Here is a 23,727-nt window from a genome sequence, read left to right as displayed (position 1 = left end):
AACATGACCAAATTCATCAAGGGCGGACTGCTGAATAAAAGTCAAAACAACTATGTGATGAACACATGAGGAAATCCATCCCAGTCTGTCGGAGGACTTAGTGAACAAAACAGCTGAAAAAAGGTTGCATCATGGACTCTTACAGTAGGTATCAGGTTACAGTGGAAACAACTCCAACTGAATGCTAATGTTGTTCAGCATTTCCTGTTGAGTGTAAACAGGTTACAGATCAATAAAGAGACTTTGTCTGATTTACCATATTTATGGAAACCTCATTGTGTTGTGTAAAAAATATTTACCTAAGTGTAAAAACGGGGCTTTTAATTTGTTCTTACAAACATTTGGCTCATCATGTGCATTAACAACCAAATCTTTTTTTAATCAACTTCACAACTGTGAATGATTACAACATGCAAATAATGTGCAAATACGTGAGGAAGGCCATTATATGCGGCTTCTACAGTCAATTCTACGACAATTCTTCCACAGCAGAACTGTGTAAATGCTCCTATTTAAACAAGGGTGGACTCTCCTTTAGAATAGATATCCTTATTTACTATTCCGATTACACATGTTGCATTTCATCAGTCTTGCTAAAGTGTTAGTGTTGCATGCATAAGCGGACAGAACCAAGTTTGGGCTCTGAGAAATGTTTGACAGCAGATTAGCTTTGCTGTTTTTGACATGAAGGATGTTTGTAAGAGATTAAGGATGTGGAATATGAGAATTGTAAAATGTTTTCTTAAAACCAATGACAATGGGGGTGATTTTTTTTTCTTGCATTTGGTGCTTTAAAAATTCCAATTCAAGAGGAAAATTTCAGAAATCATTCAGGTTATTTGTGATATTAAGGATTTTTCAGGCCTAGTTGATAGTGAAAATAAATCTGAAGCTAAAGCAGAAAACATGTTAAAATAAAGTGAATTATTATAAGGATTATAAGTAACCGGGATGTTATTGCCAGAAATAGAAATGGTTGCTGCTCTACTGAATTTGTGATAGTGAAGACAACTTTTCTGTTTAAAACGCAAAAGAATTTTAGGTGAATGGTTACACACCGAAGACTGCATTTAAAGGAAAAGGACACAGACATTGCCAGACTGTGTGGTCCCACGACCATGTTTCCAAAATTAACCAAAGGTAAACAGGCCCTGTGGCTATTTAGCAATTTCACATTAATTTCCTCCTTCCAATTAAAGAGCTATGTCATTACAAGCCCAAAAGTGACCCGTTGTAAAAGGCTTCACCTCATTTTGGCTTCAGTCCCTTGTAACAACTCAGATGAGGAAATCTCCTCAAACTTCCCCCTTTACAATACTTCTTTTATGGATTCTGTAAATTATGAAATAACAATACCTTTGTAAAAGGTACTGAAATTATACACTGGAACCTTGAAAGCAGGCATGAAATAAAATTGAGGCAATGTATTGCTTCAGATTTTACTTAGGTGTGTCCCTGTGTGTATTTGAGCTGTGGTCACACACATCCCATATATTTTGGTTGCTGGGTGTCTACTTTGTTTCTCACCTGTCCAGAGAAAACTCCTCCCCGTCTGGGAAGCAATAAAGGGAAATGGGAAGACAAATACTTCTGGAGTTGGTTTTGAAAGCTCACAGTTCAGCCAAACTCCCCAGACGAAAATGACATCCACCGCTGGTCGACTGGCCCACCAGCAAAAGCGAGAACAAGGAATTGGTACTAATCATGATGCAGTGAAATTTTACCAGCAGGATTATGAAGCTCTGCGCCAGCGTTGTCTGGAGACTGGACGTCTATTTGAAGATGACTGCTTTCCAGCTGAGTGCAAGTCATTGGGCTACAACGAGTTGGGACCATACTCATCTAAGACCAGGGGTGTAGTTTGGAAAAGACCAGTGGTAAGAACCCACAAAGAAGAGATATAAAACAGAACACTGTTAAGGATTAAAACTGTGATTCATTAACCACGAGCTCGAATTATTTGATCCAGTATAGATAAGATCGCTTCTTTCTGCAAACTTTGCACCTAGATTTTATTAGACTCAGTAGATTTCATGTAAAATTTTGTCATGTTGTCATAGATTCAGTAAGTGATGGTATATTTCAAGATGATCTTTCAGGATAGGGAAGAACTGTGTCTTGCATGACATTTCAACTAAATCACATAACTATCCTGTAAATCTCTGTGAGTGCACACTTTGAATTAGGAGTGCACAGCTTCAATCCAAATCTCATGAATTGTACTACTGTCCAAATATGTCAAATATATTTATTGACATTGTAAAAAGAGGTTAAGGGGACAGGTTGTAACACATTTCTCCGAAAATGAAGTTTTGTCACTGGGGCTCTTCATAGGAGATGTGTTCCAACCCAAAGTTCATTAATGATGGAGCCACGAGAACAGACATTTGCCAAGGATCTCTGGGTAAGTTGTTAAGATACAATGCAAAGATACATTTCAAATTAATTACTCAATAATGAGATGCTTTGATATTTGGAAAACATTTGTTGGAACAATGCAAGGGTACTTATCCTCATTTTGCCTGGCCTTTCTGTGCAGGAGACTGTTGGCTTCTGGCTGCAATAGCCTCTCTGACTCTACACCAGAGAGTCCTGTCTCGAGTGGTACCACCTAAACAGAGTTTCTCTGAGAGATATGCAGGAATATTTCACTTCCAAGTAAAGAAACTCCTTTCTATTACATTATTTTAAAATATACAAGCACATTGCGGGGAGACAATCTAACTGTCCTCACAAAATCAAAATAGGGCTAATCTAGAAATAATAAATGTGACTTTGTGCACTAACTTTGCTTCTGCTGCAACTCTGGAACATTGTATTACCTTTGCTGGATATACTGTTCAAGTCAACATATTAATTGTTGGATGTGCACATTCTTAAACAACTACACACATGTGCACAGTCTTTTAGCCAAGACTATGAAAAAAATACTGCAAACATATTTAACAGGTGACCCTGCTATGTTTCATGGGAAAATAAATGTTTTTCCTGTCGCTCTTGATACAAATTGGAAAAGCTAAAAAACTATAAGCAATTGAGGAAAAAATGAAATATTTGCTTTTCTCCATACATTACATCAGCTTGTATCATATATGAACTTTGTTGTGAGTCTTAAGGCCTTTAACATTTGAGCAATTAATTACATACAAGTGCCAGATGGTATGCATAGCACTCAAACATACTTTGAGGAACTAATTTTTATTGTTGTTGTTAATAGTTTCATTGCTTTGTGATTGAAATTGTCCACAGTGTTGCAAATATACTCTTTTTAGTTCTGGCAGTTTGGTGAATGGGTGGATGTGGTGGTTGATGACCGTTTACCCACCAGAAATGGAGAGCTGCTTTTTGTCCACTCAAAAGAGAGCTCAGAGTTTTGGAGTGCACTGCTGGAGAAGGCCTATGCCAAGTATGGATTATTATCTTGGTTATTTTCAAAATAACCACGAATGATAAAATAATCATTAAGAGAGGTTACACGCTAATAAAAAAAAATGAGAATCTAACATTTCTGTTTATGACAGGTTGTGCAGTAGTTATGAGGCCTTATCAGGTGGAAACACAATAGAGGGTTTTGAGGACTTTACAGGAGGAATTGCAGAAATATACTCCTTGAGTAAGGCCCCTCCAAACCTCTTTCAAATCATGAAGAGGGCTATGAAGTTGGGCTCTCTAATGGGATGCTCTATTGATGTAAGTCATTGTATTTGCATAGCACTTAATTTGCATACCACCAGCTGCACAGTAAAGATGTCATCATATGGAAATGTTTGTTTTTGGTATTTCAGATCACCAGTGCCCGTGAGACAGAGGCAGTTACAGCTCTAAAACTTGTAAAGGGACATGCATACTCCGTCACAGGGGCAGAGGAAGTAAATACTTTATCTTAACGGTCGATAATGTTTCAAAGTCATTGGTTTAACTGGTTTTTCACCACTTGGTTGTTAACTGCTGCCCCAGGTTAACTGTCGTGGCAGACTGGTTCAGCTGGTACGTGTCAGGAATCCATGGGGTCAAGTTGAGTGGACAGGTCCCTGGAGTGATGGGTAAACAAATGTACACTACATAAGTGCATAAAACAGTGGTGGGTAATTGGATTCTCCTAAAAGGATAATTATTCATCACACTAAGATCTGGTGAATGGAGTCTCGTCACTGAAGATGAGAAATCAAAGTTGAACCATGTGGCTGAGGATGGAGAGTTCTGGTAAGTCTGCCATCATATAACATCATGTATATTTTTTGTTGGTGTATTAGCGATGGACTTTTATGACGATTCCGGCCAGATCACAATGTTGCTGGGATAACTGTTGAGCAATTTGAAACTACTGGTTATGTCTGGCTCTCCCCAGGATGTCCTATTTTGACTTCATTAAGCACTTCTCCACACTTGAGATTTGTAACTTGACCCCAGACACACTCATGAGTGATGATGTGGGCCACTGGAACCACTATCAGTTTGAAGGGACGTGGAGGGTTGGCTCTACTGCGGGGGGCTGCCGTAATCATCCAGGTAATAGAGTAATATTTCCTCTCAGTACTGAGCTATGTTAGAGGACAAGGAACAAATAAATACCCCCTTGTGCATTCCAGCGACGTTTACATCCAATCCCCAGTTTGTGGTACGCCTAGAAGATGTTGATGACGATCCTCTGGATGGAGAGGATGGCTGCACCTTTCTGGTGGGAGTGATGCAAAAGAATGGACGACAGGAGAGGCGGCTGCATCGAAGTCTTGAGACGATTGGCTTTGCCATTTATGCGGTATTGTTGAACATTTTATTATTCCATTAATGAACACTGCTTGAATTTTACTACCTATTTTTGTTCTGAAGAGTAATTCTTTGTTGTCTTCCTACAGGTTCCAGAAGAGGTGAGCATTTTTTGGAGTCGAGCAGTTTTGCTTTAGGGCCTGCAAAGAGATCACTCAACACTCGACTCAAACTAAATTAAACGTGGAAAAACGTGGAGGGGTCATTGATAGGCATAGTGTGATCAATGGGGTTCACTGCAGTTATAACTATTTGAAAGAGATTTGAGTATTGCTTACCGATCTACTAAGCTATTTGATGTCTGTGGGAAGTTCAAAGGTCGCAGGAATGTTCATCTTGGTCCAGATGTATTGCTGCGGCAGAAAGCTGTGGCAATGAGCAGCACATTCATCAACACACGGGAAGTGTGTAACCGCTTCAAACTTCCTCCAGGAGAGTACGCCATCATTCCCTCGACCTTCAAACCTCACAAGACGGGCAGCTTCGTACTGAGAGTTTTTTCGGAAAAACAAGCTGCCATCAGGTATCCACGCGTCCTTCAGACTTCCCAGGTCTGAGGTTCATACTGTCACCTAGGTGATGGAGGGAGAAATAGTGCTCAGTTCAAACTACTGTCTTTAATTTTCTTGCCTTTACAACTGAATGTGCTGAATACTTTGTTTATTTATTTATTTTTTAGCCCACTTGAGGAGGATATTGATATTGAAATACAGGAGGTAAATGATTGTGATACTCGGACGAAGTTATGGCTAAATTTAAGTCCCCCTGCTTCTATTTGTTACGAATGAAAAGGGGATATCTGTCTCCTGTCACAGGAGGAGATATCAGAGAATGATGTAGATCCTCATTTCAAGTACCTCTTCAGGAATATTGCTGGTAATGTAAGTAAAATATATTTTAAAATATAAATACATATAAATATAATTAGGACAGGGCAATGCTGATATTTTGATTACATTTGGGTGTAATCCTTTTTGTAGATTCAGTTGCATTCCAATTGACAAAAACTTACCCAAAAAAATGTCTCTCTTTTTTTTAAATATTTACCAGCTTTGTATGTAAGTCTCCAGGTCTTAGTTAAGCCATTAAATTATTTCAAAATGTTTTTTATAGGACACAGAAATATCGGTCTTCGAACTGGTTAAAGTTTTGAATAACGTTGTTTCTCATCGTAAGTATTGAACTGTTTTATTCATATACTGTAGTTTCTCACAATATTCATAGTCCAAGTCTGAAACAACGTGTACTGCCCTTTCATGCAGGGGCCGATATCAAGACAGATGGCTTCAGCCTTGAGACAGGTCGTCTTATTATCAGTCTGTATGATGTATCCTTTTTGAGAAATAAACCTCTGAGACCAATCTATTTATTAGCAAAGCCATGCTCACGGTTCATATTCACCTGTGGACTATGAACAATAATACCATTCTAACTTTATGAATGATCGATGTTTTTTTTTTCCAGTACCAACCTTAGGAAAAATATCCTTAATTTTCTACAGAAAGATGAAAGCTCCATGTTAGGACTGGTGGAATTCCATAAACTTTGGGGCAAAATACAAAATTACCTGGTAGACCACAATTTATTCGGCTCAGTACAGATGCTATTCATTTTGGAAAGAGTGTTTTTATTTTTTAATTAACCATTGCACACTGGTGTTTATTTTAAAGGAGATTTTTAAGTATCATGACCAAGACAACTCTGGTACCATGAGCTCCCATGAAATGAGAGGTGCTGCCTCCAAAGCAGGTAACAAATATCACAACTGATTGCAATCCAAGATAATTTGTTTTTTTAACTGATTTTGGTAGCTGGTACGGACCTATTCAATGATTGCATAAAATGTTAGCAGTAATGTTTTGGTAACATATGTTAATCCGCGTCTGCTGTGATTCAAATGTATCCACACTTCCTGCACAAAATGAAAAATAAGCAGTAACTAAATGAAAGAGAGATTGTCTGCATTTGGTAGATTTTGCAAAGCTTAAATTTGATCATATTCAAAGAATGAGGGCCTGGAAGGTCATCTAATGGTGTATAGTGTGATTTTTCTAAGGCAGTAAATTGCAAATTAAAAATTGAGTATTTCAAACCTGCAAAAAGTATTATAGGCACCAGCATTATCCTGCTAATATTGAAAATCTTGCTATACTCTGACGGTGTCTGATATAATCCACACAGCTACACTATGCAAGTAAGTGGTTCATAAAAAGTAATTGTCGTTTTTTTCTCTCAGGTTTCCATGTCAACAATGCTGTACTGCAGGCCATTGTCAGTCGCTACGCTGATGCACAGTATGCTATTGACTTTGACAGCTTTGTTGGATGTCTAATTAAAGTCGAAATGCTCATCAGTACGTGTCTTATGTATCATTCGGCGGGCAGCTGCATGTTTGTGTTATAAATATTAATCTGTCTTTATCTTTTTGTCTCTCAACCAGAAATGTTTAAGGCCCTGGAGAAAGCAGGCTCGGGGAAAATTGAGTTGAATATGCAGCAGGTATTCCAGATAATGACAAAAGCAGGTATTTGCTCATTGCAAAGATAATTCATTATATACCTGTCTCTTTTACAGTGGCTGTGCCTGGCAATACACTAGCTTGGAGAAAAAAAACAAGGACACATTTCAACTCATATCACAGTTTTACCATGGATCATTCCAAAAATATGTTTTCTTGTTCTGCTGATTTTATAAACTATGTCAAAAATGTTTTAAAAGAAAATTGTTGACGTAAATCATATCAAAATCACTGAGGCCACACTTTTAGTTGAGTATATCTACTTTTTTTTAATCCCCATTATTATTATTGTCATCATCATCATCCTTTGTTTTATTCTTCTTCCTCCTCTTATTATTTTTGCTATTGTTATTATTACTATTAGTAGTAGTAGTAGTAGGAATAATAATAGTAATAGTAGTTATCGTAGTAGCAGTAGTCATAGTACGAGTAGTTGCAGCAATAGTATTAGTTGTTGTTATGCAGGTGCAGGGGGAAATTACTCTTTTTTTAAGGAGGGAATGTTTATGACACCCGAAAGGTAAACGATCTTGTCAGAAATATGAGGTACTGAATAATGCTACCGCTGTCTTTGCCTTCTGGTGATTACCGATTGAATAAATGGCAAATTCAAATTGATGTTTTCAGTGTTTATGTGTACAATCAGGAATACACCTGCAGTCCCCTTAGACCTAAATATTGGACCTAAGATGAGTTAGAAATGTATTTGAAATGTTGTGTCTTTGACCAAGAGTTATTGTGTACCAGAAGAATAAGCCAAGCTAAATGGACAGCATTGAATCAAAGTTCCCTCTACTTTTTCATCTATCTGGGCATACAGACAACCTCCCTGAGCAAACCGAGGACCACAGTGAGCAACATTAGATGTGCACGCTGTGACCACACACCATTATCACCCCTGGGATCATCGCTTCCATTTAGTCCATATTTTTCCATCAGAAAACTCGCTTACTTCTTTGGCTTCCCTGCATGTTTTACAGAGCAGACCTTTCCAGAAACGCATTTCTTTTTTTTACCTTGGTTTGGTGAGTGAACGTATCACATTCGCCGCCCCCTCATTTCGCCAAGATAAATGGTTAGCATGTTAGCATTAGCGTCATTTAACTCCGCCTCATTTTTATTATTGTTTTATTGCGTGTACGGGCAGAGCACGTGCGCAAGTACTATCAATTTCGTGATTGGCTGTGTAGCGTAATTGCATCGTATCGTATGATTGGCTGGACGCCTCACAGCGTTACACCGCAAAATGATACAAAAAAAATGTTATAAATCTCATTCATTCGCAGTGCGCTCACGGTTTTCTTTTGCGCTTTAAGTGTGCGAGCAGTGCGCAATTGAGGGAACATTTCATTGAGTGTCAACCACATGAAAAATACTTGTGACCCAGGTTAGCTCAGCAGTAGGCGTGGCAAAAGCTTAGGTTGGAATACTCAAAACTCCCGAAACCGCCCAAACAACTTTCATATCAGGTAACAGGCAGGTGTTGAACAACATCTCATATAATTTGAAAATGTCAGGGATTGCGGCTAAACTTCAACATGACCGAGAAAAAGCAAATGGAACTGGATCCAATGCCAAGGCAGTGAAATACCTTAATCAGGATTACGAGTCACTAAAAAGAAGCTGTCTGAAGAGAAGGCAGCTGTTTGAAGATGACTGTTTTGAGCCTCTGGCATCATCTTTGGGCTTCAATGAACTTGGACCAAATTCCTACAAGGTTCGGGGCATCGAATGGAAGCGGCCTGTGGTGGGTACAGTCAGTAAATGGCAACATCTGATGGAAGTTTACTGAACTGCTGAGGATTTGCTGTCCATTTTTTTTTATTGCCTCTTATACATTTTTTAATGTGAGCATATACAGTATATTTGTCCTTTCCCTCATGACCAGTCTGTGGTATCATTAGACAGTGATTTGATCTTCTTCTTCTTCTTCTTCTTTCGGCTTTTCCCGTTAGGGGTCGCCACAGCGAGTCAACTTTCTCCATCTAACCCTATTCTCTGTATCTTCCTCTCTCACACCAGCTACTTTCATATCCTCTCTCACTACGTCCATAAATCTTCTCTTTGGTCTTCCTCGAGACCTCTTGCCTGGCAGCTCCAATTCCAGCATCCGTCTACCAATATATTCACTATCTCTTCTCTGTACATGACCGAACCATCTCAGTCTGGCTTCTCTGACCTTCTCTCCAAAACATCGAACATGTGCCGTCCTGATTTGATAACATCATCAATTTAGACTGCATCCTTCATTCTTGTTCTCTTATCTGTTTTTATCTGTTTTCTCAGCTGGAAAACACTTTCAATTCCAATTAATCAATAAGTCTACATTGAAAAATGTTACTTTTTCCTTGTAATATCAAACTGGATTTTATCTTAACTATAAGGATATTGTGCATAAATGAACTGGTGTGACATTGCACTATATGACTACTCATAACATCTTTCTCAGGAATTGTTCTCCAATCCAAAATTCATTGTGGACAACGCTACCAGAACTGATATTTGTCAAGGAGCACTTGGTGAGATTCACACACACACACACACACACACACACACACACACACACACACACACACACTTGACTTTTCTTGCCTAACTTCAATGCTGAACCTCATTGAGACAAGTCATTTTTAGTGCCAATATTGACTAGGCTCGTATCTTATATGCAGAGGAGTGTGCCAGAAAGAGCATCCAATGAGACATTTGTGCCAAAATAAATATGTATATTGAACATATGACCTCCATAACATTGTACAGAGGAGGGATAGTGAATATATTGGTAGACAAATGATGAGGTTGGAACTGCCAGACAGCAGGCCTAAAGAAAGGCTGAAGAGGAGATTTATGGATGTAGTGAAAGACGATATGAGGTTAGTTGGTGAGAAAGAAGAGCATACGGAGAATCACATTACATGGTGGCAGATGATTAGCTATGATGACCCCTAAAGGGAACAGCTGAAAGAAAATAAAGTTTTAAGATATATATCAGAAAAGAACATTTGTCATTCTAGACATCATTTTTAGTTTATTCAAAGCATACACCCTGAAAGTAGCTGTATGTAAAAGGTTTTGAAAAAGCCAGCACAACACATCCCCTATGCCCTGTCTAACACAACGGATCAGTGTTGATGGAAAAGTATGTAGTGCCTCCCGTTGTTGGTAAAATACCAAACAACAAGCAAGATTTTGACAGTGGATTACGTGTTCAATTACTTACCATACCTGTTTCCTTGAAAGTGTCATAAAAATATCAAATGTGAGAAACATCTCTTAGTGTTCTTCAACGACTTATTTACAACCTAACGATTTCACTTCAGGTGATTGCTGGCTTTTGGCGGCCATCGCATCCTTGACTCTCAACAAACAGGTTTTGTCTCGTGTGGTTCCCCATGACCAATGCTTTGACCAGAACTATGCTGGCATCTTTCACTTTGAGGTACACTCATTTTACATACCATCAAATATACCACACTATCGAGGAACTGATGTGTCACTAATTGTTTGTTGCCTGCTCGGTTCTCAGTTCTGGCAGTTTGGTGAGTGGGTGGATGTGGTGGTTGATGACCGTTTGCCTACTAGAAACGGAGAACTGCTGTTTGTCCACTCCAAAAATGGCTCAGAGTTTTGGAGTGCACTGCTGGAGAAGGCCTACGCCAAGTATGCATTCATTGCAGTCAGGACTGAATTCTTTATTTCCTGGTCAACTTCTTTTTTCACAAACCTCCTTTTTGCTATAGGTTAAATGGTTGCTATGAGGCACTTTCTGGAGGCAACACTACCGAGGGATTCGAAGACTTCACCGGAGGCATTGCCGAGAGGCATGACCTTGGAAACCCAGACCCTCACCTCTTTAAAATCATTAAGAAAGCTCTGGACAGAGGCTCCCTTCTGGGATGCAGCATTAATGTTTGTTTTATCCTCTTTTCTCAATCACATGTAGCCTGTTAGTGTCATGTATTGTTGTTTTTACATCACAGTCTGTTTTTCTCCATTGCAGATTACCAGTGCGGCCGACTCAGAGGCTGTCACGCAAAGCAAGCTGGTCAAAGGTCATGCTTATTCTGTGACAGGAGCAGATCAGGTAACGAGATGGCCAATGATAATTCAAAAAGATAGAACATTTTTCATTTGTTTGTTGGTTTTCACTCCCGATGTAATTGACACCTGGTTGTTTGTGTCAGGTGGAGTATAGAGGAGACACTGAGCAGCTGATCAGGATCAGAAATCCTTGGGGCGAGGTTGAATGGAATGGAGCCTGGAGCGACAGGTCAGTATTGTATACTGAAAAAGCCCAAAGTAACAGGACCAACCAGATGTCAGCAACATGAGTGGAAACTGGTTCTTCTGTGCTGTATATTGTGTTCTGCAGGGCAAACCCAGCCTAATTAAAACATGGGCTGTTTTTGTTTGGATTAGGGCGTTGATCATATTTGTTCATCTCTGCCGTGCAATAATGGGCTTTGACCAAACACACCCATTTGAATGGCTGGTAAATCGTATAATAAACTACCTTGTTAACACAGGACTCAGACAGAAAAGCATTTTGTAAGGCTTGAAATAGAGACACATGCAATATTCCCTCAGCCCTAGTATTATTTCCTCAGTGTCATACTTCTGTGTGTTCTGCCACAAATGCATGATACACGTCTGTAGTTCTTCACAGTGGAGACATGTGAAGGATGAAGACCGGGCAAGGCTGACCAACCGCTGTGAAGACGGGGAATTCTGGTAAGCCCAACACCAAACACAGTTTGTAAAAATAAAATGAGATATGATGAGATTAAATATTATGTGTAGTCTTGATACAAAATATATATTTTTCTACTTGTTGTTGCTCAGTGCCAAAGAATCCGCTTCACCAAGATATAATTTAGAAAGCAAAAAGCAAAGCTGTGTTGTCTGGTTAGCTTAAGAGGCTACATGTGGACACCAAGGAAGAGACAATAGCAATCTCCCAAACAGTAGCTGAACTGCACTACAGACTTTCAACACAGGCTTTAAATAGAAGATCACAATTCGTACCTCCTGCAGACTTCTTATGTAAATATCAGTGGAAGAGGACATTAAGCTTGTTGTCTGTGATGCCATAAGAAATAATGATCCGTGACTCTGGGGTCGATCAGTAGTAATTCCTGTTAATCATAGCTGCAAGATGTAATTTCTGTGCTCTGCCAGAGAAGGATGCTGTAAACCTTTGAAGCCAAGCAGGAGAGATATACCATGTGTTTTGAAATCTTGTGCTACATCCTGTGTCTAATGTTAAAGAACCATAATTAGTAAAGACAGTCCGTTCTTCCAAAAAAAATGGTATGCTCATTGAAGCCATATAGAAGATAGATAAAGCAGTGTCTGCAGCTCAGACAGTGTTTGAGGAAGGGGTGATGCTCCTCTCCTATAGTTAGGTGTGTCTTGGGAAATTGAAAACCTGAACTGTGCAGCACAGTCATCATAGCAAGTGACACCGGGACACAGAAGGAGAGACAACAGGTGAAGTTCTCCAATGTGTCATCACTGCTTAGCTCAACACCCACACAAATATGTATGCAATTGCTGGTTGACAATCAACCTTTGCACACCTAGATTTCAAAATGTGTACAGTACAACAAACAAAACAAAACAAGCATAAACCCTACTGCAATAATTCTTTTTTTGTATATGATTCATATATTTGCATCTCGACATCTTTTCCATAGGATGTCATTTTCAGACTTCTTGCGCCATTATTCTTCCCTGGAGATCTGCAACCTCACCCCCGATGCCCTCAAAGGAGATGATTACAAGAAATGGGCTGAGTCAGAGTTTGAAGAGACATGGAGAAGAGGGGTGTCTGCTGGGGGCTGCAGAAACTATCCAAGTATTGAACAGTTTAACCACCGTCTCTCTCCAGTTTTGAAAAAACAAAACACTTTTTTATGTAGTTCATTCCTTATAGCTCCTTGTGGCTCCTTTTCTATCAATTTAATTTTGTGCCTCATTTGCTTTCCATCAACCTTTGCTCCTTGGCATAGACACCTTCTGGATGAATCCTCAGTTTGTTATAAAGCTGGATGAGGTGGATGATGACCCAGATTCTGATGAGGAAGGCTGCACCTTCATTGTCGGCCTGATGCAGAAAAATAAGCGCCGTAGAAGGAAAGTTGGTGAGGACTTGGAGACCATTGGGTTTGCCATCTATGAGGTAAGGGCTGGCTGCTAAGAGGGAAGTGATTGTGAAAGTATTTTCACCGACATTTGTAATTATTCTTATCTTCTTTTTTGTTTGTTCCTTCCTGTTTCTGCAGCTACCAGAGCAGGTGTGTACGAAAAAAGGGATATACTCTACAGCTACAAATGGTTCACATGAAGCACTGCTTTTCTGAGTTTGAAATTGAGTAAAGCATCGAAGATAATGAAAACTATACAGTAAAGAGAAAAGCAGGTTGCCTTCCTGTGATGAAATGCTATTTTTATTTTTACAGTACTCTGGCTTGAGGCAAGTGCACATGAAGAAAAACTTTTTCTTGCGTAACTGCTCAGCTGCTCGCTCTGAGACCTTCATCAATATGCGAGAAGTAAGCAACCGGCTCTGCCTCCCTCCTGGGGAGTACCTCATCATCCCCTCCACCTTTGAACCCAATAAGAATGGAGACTTTTACGTGCGGGTCTTCTCTGAGAAACAGGCTGAATTCCAGTACGTACAATCACCAGTACAATAATGGCACATGGTGTTAAATTCATTATCATAACATTCAAAAAGATTGTATTATATATTTTTCTTGTCTTTGCTTTCAGAGAAATTGACGATGGTATTGACTGCCACGTTGAACAGGTAAAGGCATATTTTTTCATTAAATGTACTGATAAACACTTGGCCTTGAAAACAAGGCCGAACACAATGTCCTTTGTACATTCTAGATTGATACAGAGGAAGATGATATCTGTGACAGATTCAAGAGATTGTTTGGACAGCTGGCTGGACATGTAAGTATGCAACAGATTAATAATCTGGCTGTTTCCGTGTGCCCAGTGAGTTTATGATTTGTGGCTATGTTTCTGTGTGATTCCCAGGATATGGAAATTTCTGCAATTGAGCTGCGAAAAATTCTCAACCGAGTCGTGGTGAAAAGTAAAGCTATTTATCTACCTCAGTTTGTGTGACAGTTGAAGCCTTTCCTTCAAAAGCTTTTATCCCTTTTTCAGGAAGTGACATAAAAACCAATGGGTTTAGCCTGGAAACCTGTCGCAACATGGTCAACCTCCTTGATGTATCCTTTACATTTATCATCCTTTTCCATATCATCCAGACCATCACTGTTCAGTTTCACTCATCAACATAAGGAAAGTGAAGCAGCCACAGACACATTTTATCAGATTCACTTCTGTTGTGATATTTCTTTGACCTTCCCTTTCAAGAAAGATGGAAGTGGCAAGCTTGGACTGGTTGAATTTAAGATCCTTTGGACAAAGATTGAGAAGTTCCTGGTATTTTTGCGATCACATTAATGATGCACAAGAAACAGTTTATTTCTGATGGCATATCATTAAATGTATAATTCTCACTTAGGACCTTTACAGAGAGAGAGATGCAGACAAAAGTGGCTGCATGAGTACTTCTGAGATGCGTTCTGCAGTGGAGGCTGCAGGTGAGAAGTCCATTTTAGTTTTCTATGAAGATTCTCAGCAACCAGGTCATCACAATATTCACCAATGATTCTTATCATGGTATTTCTTGAAGAATTCACCAAAAGACTTCCTTCATTCTGAAATGAATAAGCCTCTTGGTGGAACATCGAGAAATTGAAATTCTGTTATGAGTATATTACATTCCTCTGGGTGAACAGGATACCTGAAACTAAACACTAACAGAATTATTATTGGTGGGCTGAGAGATGTTTGTGCTATGATTCCTCGATTTTCTATTTGTCTCCCCCATGCACTGTTTTCCTGCAGGTCACCTTGTTGCTTTTGCTGTCTCTCGTTTAGGTTTCTCCCTCAACAACTCCCTGCATCAGATAATTGTTGCCCGCTACAGTGAAGAGAGCTTGTCCATCGACTTTGACAATTTTGTGGGCTGTCTGATCCGCTTAGAAACCCTCTTCAGTGAGATTTTTGGACCCTTTTTAATCTCTCAGTCATTTAAATACTATGCAGAGCTGTGATCTTTATCTTTGCCCACAATAGGTACTTTCAAGACCCTGGACAAGGATGGATCTGGTAAGATACAGTTGGGTTTCATGGAGGTAAGCGGCTGTCTTAATAATGTATGGTGATTGTCAACTAAGGGCATATGGATCATAGCATAACTGGTACTTTTGTTTTTGTCAACAGTGGCTGAATCTTTCAATGGTGTAGAGAAGCAACATCAATAAGAAGAATTCCCATTGTTCAAACAAGAACCATAGATCCCCCATCATGTATGAAGTATCACTGGATTTTCAGAAAGACAATGATGGAATAAAATCTGCAAATATGAATCAAGTTATTTGGTATTTTCTATTAATCAAGTTATTAGGTATGTTTTTTTACTTTAGTCCATGCGAATTTACTGCATCTGTGAACTTGTGAATTCTATTTTTTTTTAATGAAATTTTGCTTTTCTGTTTCCGTATATGAAACTCAGTCTACAGTAGCCAGATGGTTTTAGTTTATCACAAAGAGCCGAATGTGAAGCTCTTTGACACCTGTTAATAAAATCCAAGTCTCTTAAGTTCATCTTCATACAACTTGTGTTACTGCCCAAGCCTGAAATATCAAAACAAACAATGGTGTTGTCAGTAACTGGTGAAAATATTACACCTCCCCAAATCTTGAGGTAACACATCTTGATCGACACTTTGAAGGTGCTATTTCTATGTAAACAGATTTGACATCATACTTAATGTAGTATAGGTTGTTCTTATCACAATTAACACATAGTTTTCACATAGGGATGGAGAGTATCTATAATTCTTGTCAAATATAGATTCTGGTCTTGTGTTTAGATGCAAGAAAAAGCACGTTTTGATGGAAAGACCAATTCCTCCTTGAGTTACTGGCAAGAGGATGTATTTGTTTGTATTTATGATTCTAGTCATGTGATTTGATGTGATTAAAGACTCCACTAGGGACTTTTCTTTTTAATTATCAAATGCACTATGGTCCCTTGACTTGTAAAGCGACCGCATTGAACGAGTAAAACAGTTGAAACTCAAGCTGGGCAAAGTCAGGTGGCTTCTCCTCAAAAAGACTTGGGGTTCTTTATTAAGAAAAGTACAGCCTATATTAAGCCTGACGCCTACTGGTGAAGAATTAGAGTTTTTTGTTTTGGTGGCCCTCAGGAGCAGAAGAAAGCAGTCCCCGAAGACCAGTGGGTGTGCTGTAAAGCCTAAAAGCAAGAGGATACATTGAGTACCTACAAAGCAACAGTAGATGGCAGAATCTTGGATTTTGGGTTTCCTGCTTTGACGTCAGTGGAAGGGTTGTGGCCAAACCTGCTGAGAGCTTGGGCCAGCATTTTTCTCTCACACAGACAAAGCTGCAGCCATTTCCTGCCTACTATGGTTACTAATGTTTTTCCCTCATGCTTCTCGATAGTTGTTGTCATACAGAACTCCAACTTTATATCCTTGTCTGTTATTCTAAGAAACAAATTGTCAGACATTCCATTTGTGAAAATGTTTCAACTTTACAAGTTATAGCCTCCATTTCCTTTTTTTCCTTTCCGTTGCTAAGGTGGATTATAAGGTCTTACATGTGGCGACAGATACAGTCATGTTGGAACAGGGAAGAATTCTACATTACAAACCTTTAGCATACTGAGAAAACAAAGCCACTCAGGTGCAGAATATCAACTAAAAATCATCACTGTCAGAGAAGAAATTTTACCTTCATATCCACATCTGAGAAGTTTCTAAACAGATCTAATGTGTAACTACATTGTAGACGTAACAGTTGAGTCGTGTCCACAGTTAATCTGTTTATTGCACATTACGTTAACTTAAACAATAGCATTGACATCAATCCTATGCACAACACAGTTTGACTGTGATAAACTCAAACTACAATTATTTAAGGATTGCACAATACTTCAATCGTCAGCCGCTTATCCTGCATTCAGGGTCTCGGGGGAAGATGGACTCTATCTCAGCTGTCCTCGGACAAGAGGCGGGGTTCACCCTGGACTGGTCACCAGCCAGTGACATATGAAGACAGACAAACAATCATTCACTCGTTCAATTTTTTTCTAATTAGCCTGCTGCATGAATCGAACCAGAGCCTTTTGTGCCGTGAGGCTAAAGTGCTAACCATTGCGCCACCTTGCATAATACAATAGTATATACGACACAATCCAACTCATCCCTGACAAGCAGCTCGTTTTACTGGTTGTGTTTTTGTGTCTGTATTGCTTTATGATTTATTATATTTATGCTTGTGCTTTTGTCTGGTATGCACAGTGCTGTGCTGAGGTTGGAATTTTCATTTCCCTGTGGGCCTAAAGGAATCAATATGAGTACCTACCTACCCGCCTGCCTCACCACGTACTTACCATTACAGGTTTGAACAGAACATGTCTCACAAGAATGCAGAGGTCTGACGTGAGTAATGTGGGCACAGTTTGTTTCTCAGCGCATAGAAAGAACAAGTTTTTTTTTCCTTATATCTCATCCGACAAATCAAGACCAGTGTTTCTGACTAAATTAATCTGTAAGTCTAGATCCGGGGACGGACAACCTCTCTTCGTATAAAAGTAGACTTTAGACCTTTCTTTTTGACCTTAAAACACTTGATAGCCTAAACTTTGACACTATATTTCATTGTAATTCTTATTCTCCCTCCTTCCGACTATTATCTATTATTGTTGTGTTTTGCTTGAAACTCTGGCACAACAATTTCCCTTCGGGATAAATAAAGTTGTTCTTATCTTATCTTATCTTTTTGAGAAAGCATTTAATTATGGCGAGGGTGGCCCCTGGTTCTGCTGCCATTGGCTTACTCTACTAAAGGGATATCCCATGTGGCACTTTGCTCATTCCCGAGGGCCAGGGCTATCTTGCTATCTTATTGCACAGATTTCCAGGGCGTGCGGTTGATCTACTGCACCAGTCCTGCCAAACGCCCATCTTTATTAGGCCCCTCCCATCAGGCTGCAGGTTCAGTTCCATCAGGACCTAAATCACCTGACATTTGAACAGTTTTTTCCTTTAGGCCATCTCCCTCCTAAACAAATCCTCTTAGACCCCCATCCCCGATCATTCGCGGACATTTGTTTTTCTCATTGTGTGTACATCCCTCTTAAATAGTTGATATTCTCAAGCACTACTTGTTTTTCGTCTTCCGAGGTTCTCAGTCATCCAGGTCATAGTTAATTCTTGTTGAAATCGTCTGTGACAACTGGACTACAATTTCTTCCGTTGAAGATCTTTCACCTCTCATCCTGGAAGCAGAACGGGAGGAGCTGACCATGAAAAGATTTCAATAAGAATTAATGTGTTCAACCACAAATTTCAGTTTTCCTTTTTCTCATTTTTGAGCGTACTGTTATTGAGTACTGTTGTTGAGATACAAATTTATTGTATATATTGTACATTTGTATATATTGTATTTATTGTATATATTGTACATTTGCCAAATCAAGTGTCTTGATTATGTTAATATTTATTTTATGAATATTTAAGCCATTATAGTACTGTAACATCAGAACCATGTAGCTGTTAGATTGTTTTTACCTGTCCCTCACAAACCTCATACGATCCCTTTCTCTGTAACACTATCGCTTTCTCTTTTTCTAACCCAGACGGTCGAAGGAGAAGGCACCGCGCACCGAGCTTGGATCTGGCCAAGGTTTTTCTTGTAAAGGCAGTTTTTAATGGGGTAATGTTGGGTTTCTGTAAATCATTTTAAAAAGACTGTGTTCCAGACCTGCTTTTAATGTAAAGTGTCATGAGACAACCCTTTTTTTTTGGCACTGTATGAATAAAATTTGACTTGACTTGACTAGATTTCAAGTGACAGTGTTGAAAACCACGAGTATATGATTTTAATGATTTCCATTTTTGAAAAGTGTCCAGTAATTGCAGGAAGAGTGTCAAAGTTTAAAACTTTTTGTGTAACCTGAGCTGTACCCCAAGACATATTTTTTAATAAAAGAAGAAAAAAAGAGAAAAAAACGGAAACAGTTAATCATTACTGTAATGAAGAATAGCCTGGAAAAGAATTTTGTGTTAAGTGTAACAAATGTAACTAAACAAACCTAAAAGTCAGGGGGAATGTTGCTTTATCACAATAGGCAGGGACAAAAAATTGGGTTTAAAAATGTAATCACGTCAGATAAATACTATAGGTAGACTTAAGAACGGCCCTTGTTTTCTGCTACTTTTCTACTGAACTTCACTTTTATTCTTTACTAAATTCTTGACTTTTTGGAGATATGTAGCAAATTTTCAGTTGATTCATATCATCCAATTTCAGGGAAAAAACAAATTTCAAACTGAATAAAAACTTCATTCTGAGATGACTTAAATATGACTAAAAATAATAATATTACTAGGAATAAAAAGTCAAAACAGGGATAAATGTTTTCCTGAGATAACCAGTAATTGGATTCTGAAAGTAGACTTTTTTACCCCCATTTTTCAAAATAAGACAAAATTAAAGCAAAACAAATACAAAATCACCATGAATCAATTATCATAATTACTCATTTGTCATTTAACATAATACAAATATTTCCGTTCATAGACACTCCTTCAACCACCCAGCCAATAAATAAATATTTACATACATACATATATACATACTGGTGTGTTTGCACATATTAGACAGTGGCAAAAGACTATTGGAATCTTTAAAAGATGCAATTCCTGATTTTCTGCTGGAGACTGATAGTATCCCTTTTGTGCTCTGCATTCCTTTTACTATATAAGGTCACTGAACTGCATCTCAGCGCATCTTGGTGAAAAATTGGGATAGGCTTGAAGTCCTTATAAGGTTGAGGAGCCGCTCCCACTTGTGTCTGACTAGAGCTTACCTGAGGTTTTACCGAAAAAGGAGGCTCTTTACACAACAGAAATAGGGGGGGGAAAGGAGAGATCGGTAGAATATTGGGCCAATAAGACAATAGTGAAACGACAACAATCTGGTATGAATATATATAAGATGAGGTTGCTGCTAAGCAGAAATACACCTGGACAAGGAGGTGTGGTTTGTTCGCAAGGTGTGCTCATTTAACACAGTGCCTCCTCCTCCCCCTTCACTTGGTGACCTGCTCTTCTGCCTCATAACCCTCCAGCATATTAGCTGCTGCCATTTTTCCCTCTGCTACTTGTTTCTCCTTCACATCCCAAGCAAAATGGTGAGTACATTTCACAACCAGTTTGAGTAGTTTATAATGAGGCTACGAAATTTTTAATTATGTGTACATGCACCAAATACTCACTTTTACAAAATCTATATGTAATGTGGAAAATTTGTAAAGCCTCGATGCAAAGCTGTCTACAACAATATTTTCTGTTTAGGAGTTTGAGGAGAGGTTTTATAAAGGGAAACTGTTGCTTAAAAAGTATCTATCAAGGTGTGGCTTTGCCTCCAAGATGAAGTTGACTTTTCAAACTTGTTCCAAGAGAATCCCTGAGGCATTCGTTCTAGTGCTAACTTGTTCCACAATGACAGGAATGTGACAGAGGCAGGGCCTTAAGTTACCATTACCATGGAAGCTACACCCATTTTATCTTTTTCTGAAAAACTGCAACATCATTTCTATAAAAAAAAGTTTGACAAGTATTGTAACAACTTGGACTAGTCTTTTTACAAAGGTACTGCTCCTTTTTTTCAAATTTTTCTTTGCATTTCAGAAGTTAAATGCAAGTTTGATTGCAGCTTAACTGTGAGCCAGACCCCAAAAAGAAGTGCAAATTGATAATATTTGTATTTTGGTTGGAATGTATACATTTAGAGAGCAAGCAGACTCAATGGTGACATGCTGAATCCAATTATTATTTTGCCATTTTTTAAAAAAAAAGTACTCCAATATGATTGTTAGAAGAGTAAAAAAAAAAAAAGAAATCACGTGTCAGGCAGCAGGCCACTGATTTATGTAAGCTCTAGGGACTTACTTTCATATCCTTTAGATTATTCAGCAACTCCCAATATTTTTTGATAATGTTTGTTTCTCCATTCATTTATTCAGTTTAAAGTTTGGGCACTGGCTGAGGATTAAAATCCTGAAACCCATACCGGATGTTTTTTTTTTTTTTCTGTTCTCTGTTGTCCACTGTCCTCTAAGGGCAGTTTGGCAGATGAATCCGATTTGTTTTATCACGTTAATGTTTTGAGATATATACAATTTTCAAGTATAGAGGAGCAACTATGACTCTAGTTTGTCTTTTTATCTTGACTTTCTTGAGTAGTTGGTACCCAAACAGTGGACTGGTTGACTAGGCATTTTTGACAGACCATTTATGACTTGATGTATTTTAAAAAATAACACTAGATTAGAATCTTTGTCTTTATAAGAATATTCACTTTGCAAAACTTTTTTTTTCTTTCTACTAGGATGAGGCTGATTTGTTTTATAGTTATATCATTAAAAAAAAAATCTGCACAATCAGGAAATAACTTCAAAGCAGGTCATTGTCATTTTTCCTTTTGGGTGTCAAGCCAAGATACAAACCGTGATGAAGTATTCCACAAATTAAGCTGTGCTATTCAGTAAGCACAGCAATATATGTAAAACCCAACACAGGAAGAATCTCTGACCTGATTTATTTAGAGAAAATGTTTTGAAGTGCATCTAGTAGCTCAATGGATGCAAAGCATTTTTTGTGGTCTCTCCCAGATAGTACATGTAAACTCTTAATTCATTTCAAGAGGAAGAGGTTTGAACATTTTGTTATTTTAACAGACATCCGGAGCAAAAGTTGCTGACCAAGTGAAAGAGCTCTTCAAAATAATGAAAGTTCCCAAAAAACATGAAACACCTAATCGTCTGCGATTGGCGATATTCGAAATCAAAGATGGGTACATTGATTTGGAGAAAGACAAGCTGTTCAATCAAGAGCGCCTGGATCAAGAGGATGATGTCTTCCAGTTCTTCATTAGTCAGTTAGATTCTACCCAGTGCCGCTTCCTTCTCTATGACTGCCATTATCAAACCAAGGAAACAGGGAAGAAAGAAGATTTGGTCTTCATCATGTGGTAGGCCCTCAATTTACATTACATTACATTTGGCAGATGCTTTTATCCAAAGCGACTTACAATAGAGGACATAAGGACTGCAAATACACTTGCAAATACACGATGCACAGGAAATATACAGACCAGTAAGCTTGGGTTAGTGAGTTTTTTTGTTTGACAAGACATACACAATCGTACACACACACATTGCATAGCCTAACTACAGCCTAATTTACACCGGAAATGTGTTTCATTTTAGAATATTTTTTTCAAACTCTACAATTGCAGGGCTTGCAGTTGATTGCCTTTTTCTTGATTTATGTATTTAAATGCCTTTGTTATCCTGGGCTATATAATATCAGGTATATTATCACCAATGTTGGAATTTGCACTGAAGTATTTCTTCTCTTATTAGGACTCCTGGAACTGCTGCCATAAAAGACAAAATGAATTATGCCAGCTCAAACCGAACCCTCATGGATGCACTGAGAGGTACATTTATTTTCTTGACTTCATAAAAGATTTTCAGCAACATCAATGTTAAATCTTAGCATTATCTGATCGGCCAGAGAAACTTCAGATGAAATCTGATCAGAATTTCAAATTGTAAATGGCAGTCAAAACATGAATTTACATCTATATTTACTAAACTGATAAAGTAAGCAAAAGTAAAGTTACTCATTCTCTGCTTCACAGGTGTCAAGCATACACTGCAAATAAATGATTACGTAGATATTAACACCAGACGTGCTTTTGCGGAAAAACTGGGACAAGACGCCATCAGTATCGAAGGCAAAGCGTTGTCGGACTGAGATTGATACAAGTCATCAATTACCTGTTTTTTTTTTACTGTTTTACAACAAACATTTGATAGATGGGATGCGAGACGACTTCAAAATTTAAATTTTAATTGTCTGGATGTGTTTCAAAGTTTAATGGTTGGGGCAGTGGTTGAAGATTAGAATCCTGAAACACATACCATGCTTGGTCTATAGCCTGCTGTCCTCTGAGGACAGTTTGGTTGTGAAATACAATCTCTTATGCAGTTGTAATGTAGAAAATAAAAGTGTATTTCAGGCATACAGCAGGTAGCTGTGATTGTGTTCAGTTTTTTTTGCTTGCTGTCTGTATGCAACTGTTGTAAAATGTCACAATAATAATCTCATGACTGGGTCCAAATCCAGAGGTTTCATTTTTCTTGTTACTTTTAAGGAGTAGATGCCTAAGTAAATTTGACCGTCTACATAACTAGAAAATACAATGCAATGATATGGACTGGGATGAGTAACTATAAAATCTCATAAGCGATGAGA

The 23,727-nt window shown here is 38.5% G+C and overlaps 2 protein-coding genes and 1 pseudogene across 3 annotated transcripts; all 3 read left to right on the top strand.

The window, feature by feature from the left end:
- Positions 1 to 1,560: 1,560 nt before the first annotated feature.
- On the top strand, positions 1,561 to 7,896 carry LOC147236347 (calpain-2 catalytic subunit-like; annotated as a pseudogene). The gene is made up of 20 exons (XR_015107693.1): positions 1,561 to 1,877; positions 2,335 to 2,404; positions 2,540 to 2,658; positions 3,273 to 3,406; positions 3,522 to 3,869; positions 3,958 to 4,043; positions 4,129 to 4,203; positions 4,349 to 4,509; positions 4,590 to 4,759; positions 4,857 to 4,868; positions 5,079 to 5,290; positions 5,447 to 5,483; positions 5,586 to 5,648; positions 5,881 to 5,938; positions 6,030 to 6,094; positions 6,269 to 6,337; positions 6,438 to 6,516; positions 7,004 to 7,120; positions 7,208 to 7,266; positions 7,342 to 7,896. The product of XR_015107693.1 is annotated as a calpain-2 catalytic subunit-like (transcript).
- An 837-nt stretch (positions 7,897 to 8,733) lies between these two features.
- LOC147236346 (calpain-2 catalytic subunit-like) lies at positions 8,734 to 15,736 on the top strand. The gene is made up of 21 exons (XM_086167168.1): positions 8,734 to 9,032; positions 9,735 to 9,804; positions 10,603 to 10,721; positions 10,809 to 10,942; positions 11,023 to 11,191; positions 11,283 to 11,366; positions 11,467 to 11,552; positions 11,939 to 12,013; positions 12,979 to 13,139; positions 13,294 to 13,463; positions 13,567 to 13,578; positions 13,744 to 13,955; positions 14,057 to 14,093; positions 14,180 to 14,245; positions 14,333 to 14,390; positions 14,465 to 14,529; positions 14,678 to 14,746; positions 14,829 to 14,907; positions 15,248 to 15,364; positions 15,446 to 15,504; positions 15,593 to 15,736. The coding sequence occupies exons 1-21, from the start codon at positions 8,796 to 8,798 to the stop codon at positions 15,614 to 15,616; spliced, it is 2,103 nt and encodes a 700-aa protein (XP_086023294.1). The 5' UTR covers positions 8,734 to 8,795; the 3' UTR covers positions 15,617 to 15,736.
- Positions 15,737 to 20,438: 4,702 nt separating this feature from the next.
- On the top strand, positions 20,439 to 23,505 carry LOC147236345 (cofilin-1-like). Its single transcript, XM_086167156.1, has 4 exons — positions 20,439 to 20,594; positions 22,143 to 22,435; positions 22,830 to 22,906; positions 23,111 to 23,505. Exons 1-4 carry the CDS (start codon positions 20,592 to 20,594, stop codon positions 23,224 to 23,226), a joined length of 489 nt encoding a protein of 162 aa, XP_086023282.1. The 5' UTR covers positions 20,439 to 20,591; the 3' UTR covers positions 23,227 to 23,505.
- Positions 23,506 to 23,727: the final 222 nt, after the last annotated feature.

The sequence above is a fragment of the Fistularia commersonii genome, chromosome 2 (assembly GCF_037954325.1).
Source record: "Fistularia commersonii isolate RoL2024-O1a breed Wild chromosome 2, RoL_Fcom_v1.0, whole genome shotgun sequence".
In the NCBI taxonomy this organism is placed as follows: Eukaryota; Metazoa; Chordata; class Actinopteri; order Syngnathiformes; family Fistulariidae; genus Fistularia; species Fistularia commersonii.
This window is presented reverse-complemented; position numbering and strand designations above follow the sequence as displayed.